We start from the raw sequence: 2705 nt of genomic DNA, 5'->3' as shown, positions 1-2705 counted from the left end.
GGATTTTGCACAGAAGTTCCTGTTGGGTAGATACTGGAGAAAAGCCAGGCAGCAAGTGGCAAAGCTAATACAATAAACACCATCCAAAGAGCAATTTGTTCTCAAGGAGTTAGTACTACTACCTCTAATTTTGCATGCCAGTCTGCTTGGACAGCTAATGTTAGTAGACAAAGATATCCCCATGGCTTACATTACTGTATAGTGCAAAGACTGCTGAATACTACAGGTGAATGAAGTACTGTACCACTTTGAAGCAGGAGGTCTGAAGCTGAAGCTATGAAATACAAAATGCATTAGTGCAATACATTAGGGAAGATTAATGGAGCATTCTAAGTTGTGTTTGTTGTTTGTTTTTTTTTTTTTTTAAAAAAAAAAAAAAAAAGGTTTAAACTTTATGCAGTTCTTGTTGAGGTTTAAATCAGTGTTGCACTTTTTTTTCCCCAAGTATGTACCCCTGAGTCAAACACTGAATAAACATTTTACAGTAGGTACAGAAACTAGTGTCTAGTTAAAAAGCAACAGATTTGAATGGCCATTGCTTCAAAAGTATTAAAGAGTGACAATACCCTTCCATATGTGAGCAGGGGAAAAAAAAAAAAGCACTCTTATTTGTTCTTTGTTTATAACTAGATAAAAAAGATCTCAACAGTTTCCAACCACATTGTTTCCACCTGTTAGGTTAAGGTTTGTGATACATGAAACCTTCAGTATGGAAACCTGTTGGGACTGCATCATTTCAGTATGCACATTTGAGTACAACTACAGTAAAGCAAAGCAATCTTTCCAAGTTCTAAGTTGCTTCAGACCACATTAATCTTGGAGCACTATGTGAAGGTAGGCAGAGTTCTTCGATTGTGATTATCAGGAGCTCTAAACTCAATACCCCTTATATCCAATGTATTTCACTAGAGTAATAGTTAAACTGCTATAACTTTTGCCTCTCAGCCTCCATTAAAATGGAACATTAACACTTTTGCTAACTTAAACATGGTAACATTCAGCTCACTAGAACCTCTGCTGACTGTCTCCAAGTATAATTCATGCCTTTTGCACTTCTCTTCTGCCTTTCTTTACAACATCAAGTATAAGAGCTTATTTAGAAGGCAGGTTTGGGTTCAGTGACAACTGTTAATCATTTGCTTTGTTCTGAAAAAAGTGTGTAAGGGACCATCCTATGTTACTAGGTTTGGGAGAGTCTTCATCATCTTTCAGGGGAAGCAGAAACTGTCGGGAATTAATGGAGCACGGGCTCCCAAAAGATGCATTTTCATTGTTGCTTTCAACTGATCCAGGAGAGTCTGGCGTGTCCATGTTCCAGGCATTTGTGTTTGCTTGAGGTCTGTAACCTGCAGTCTTATCCAACTCTTCCTCTGCAGGTGAGTGACTCTCCATTTTCAGAGCACTGACAGGCAACTGCATTTGTGGCTTATAGCCAGCAGTAGTCACCAAGTCTACTTCTGGCTCCTCCTCTGGTTTAATCTGAGGCTGATACATTGACTGGATGTCAATGTAAACCACCTGAGATGATCCCACAGGTTCATCCATAGGGGGATGTGAGATCTCCTCTTCAATGATAGGGGGGCAGTAGGACACAACCACATGGTTCTCTGTTTCTGAATCAGAGCCATCTTCAGGCACAGTGGTGTCTGCTGCTGGGGACATCATCTCTGTGTCTTCAATCTTGGGAGCTGCAGACTGTGTTTCCACCACTTCAACACTATTTGGAGTACAGGGGTTCATTTCCAGTGTCTTAAGAGTCTTATTCCCCTGAAGCAAGAAAAAGAAGGGGAAGAGAGACTAAGCCAAAAGACCCACAAACCCTGAAAGCAGCAACTTCACCAAATTAAATCAGTATGTTGGCTTGTGGCTTGCACTCATCCCACTGACATTAGTAAGATATAGAAAAAAAGGTGGTTTAGTTCTCATTTTCTGGCTCATCATGTATTCTTGTTAATGTTAAAAGTATTTTAGCCAACATAAAGTGACTCCAGACTCCAGATCTTGCAGTAAGTGTTTGATTTTCCCCAAATCTCAGATTTGTATAACCCATTCCATGAGGTTGTTTAAATGTTACACCCAATTCCAGCTAACTGCGTCTACGAGGAGGTTGAGGACATGGCGTGTACACTTCCCCACACCTTCTACTTCTCCTAATACTGTGACAAAGACAGGTATGTTACTATTATAACATGATTATAAGTCATCAGGTTCTGATACTTCTCATTAGTGTGGGCGGGGATAAATGCAGCAGTCCTTTCCCAGTTCAAACATTGCAAGTAACTAACATTAACATCAAAAAAGCTGTAAATAGCAATCTGGCAAAAGTTATTCAGTAACTTCTCCTCCTCCCCTCTGCCACAGAATCTTTTCTACAACTGGAGCAAAAGACTCAAAATTTGCAAAAGAATTCTTTACTTGCAATAGCTTTCAGAGGTTTAAAATACTAGATTTAAAATGAGGATTACCTCACAGATGTTCTTCTGAAACTGCAGTGCCTTACTGTTCTCAGGATTTGGGATCTCTGGATAAAATGTTTCTTTAATCCTTTAAAGAGGAAAGAACAAACTTTTAAAAGTTACCAAGCCCTGAAACAGACTGCAAGTACACAATAGGACTCAGGATATTTCTCTTAAATCCATAATACTGAAGACATCTGGCACAAGGATTTAGTGTGTTACAATTTTACTGAGTATTTAATGGAAAAA

General features: G+C 39.1%; 1 protein-coding gene across 2 annotated transcripts in view; it reads right to left on the bottom strand.

Moving 5' to 3' along the window:
* Window positions 1-388: 388 nt before the first annotated feature.
* The window catches only part of LIFR (leukemia inhibitory factor receptor alpha), a 40957-nt gene continuing 38640 nt past the window's right edge, over window positions 389-2705 (bottom strand). Inside the window, exons 19-20 of one of the 2 annotated variants that reach the window (XM_008938380.1) lie at window positions 2466-2544; window positions 389-1767 (exon numbers count right to left, since the gene is read on the bottom strand). In XM_008938380.1, coding sequence (XP_008936628.1) covers window positions 1129-1767; window positions 2466-2544 — 718 coding nt within the window. In that variant the 3' untranslated portion in view covers window positions 389-1128. The remainder of the gene's footprint in view (window positions 1768-2465; window positions 2545-2705) is intronic. The other variant, XM_008938379.1, reaches the window with a different exon arrangement.

Source organism: Merops nubicus, unplaced genomic scaffold (assembly GCF_000691845.1).
Source record: "Merops nubicus isolate BGI_N331 unplaced genomic scaffold, ASM69184v1 scaffold17754, whole genome shotgun sequence".
In the NCBI taxonomy this organism is placed as follows: Eukaryota; Metazoa; Chordata; class Aves; order Coraciiformes; family Meropidae; genus Merops; species Merops nubicus.
Note: the sequence above shows the minus strand (reverse complement) of the source record. Positions and strands in the feature narration are given on the sequence as shown.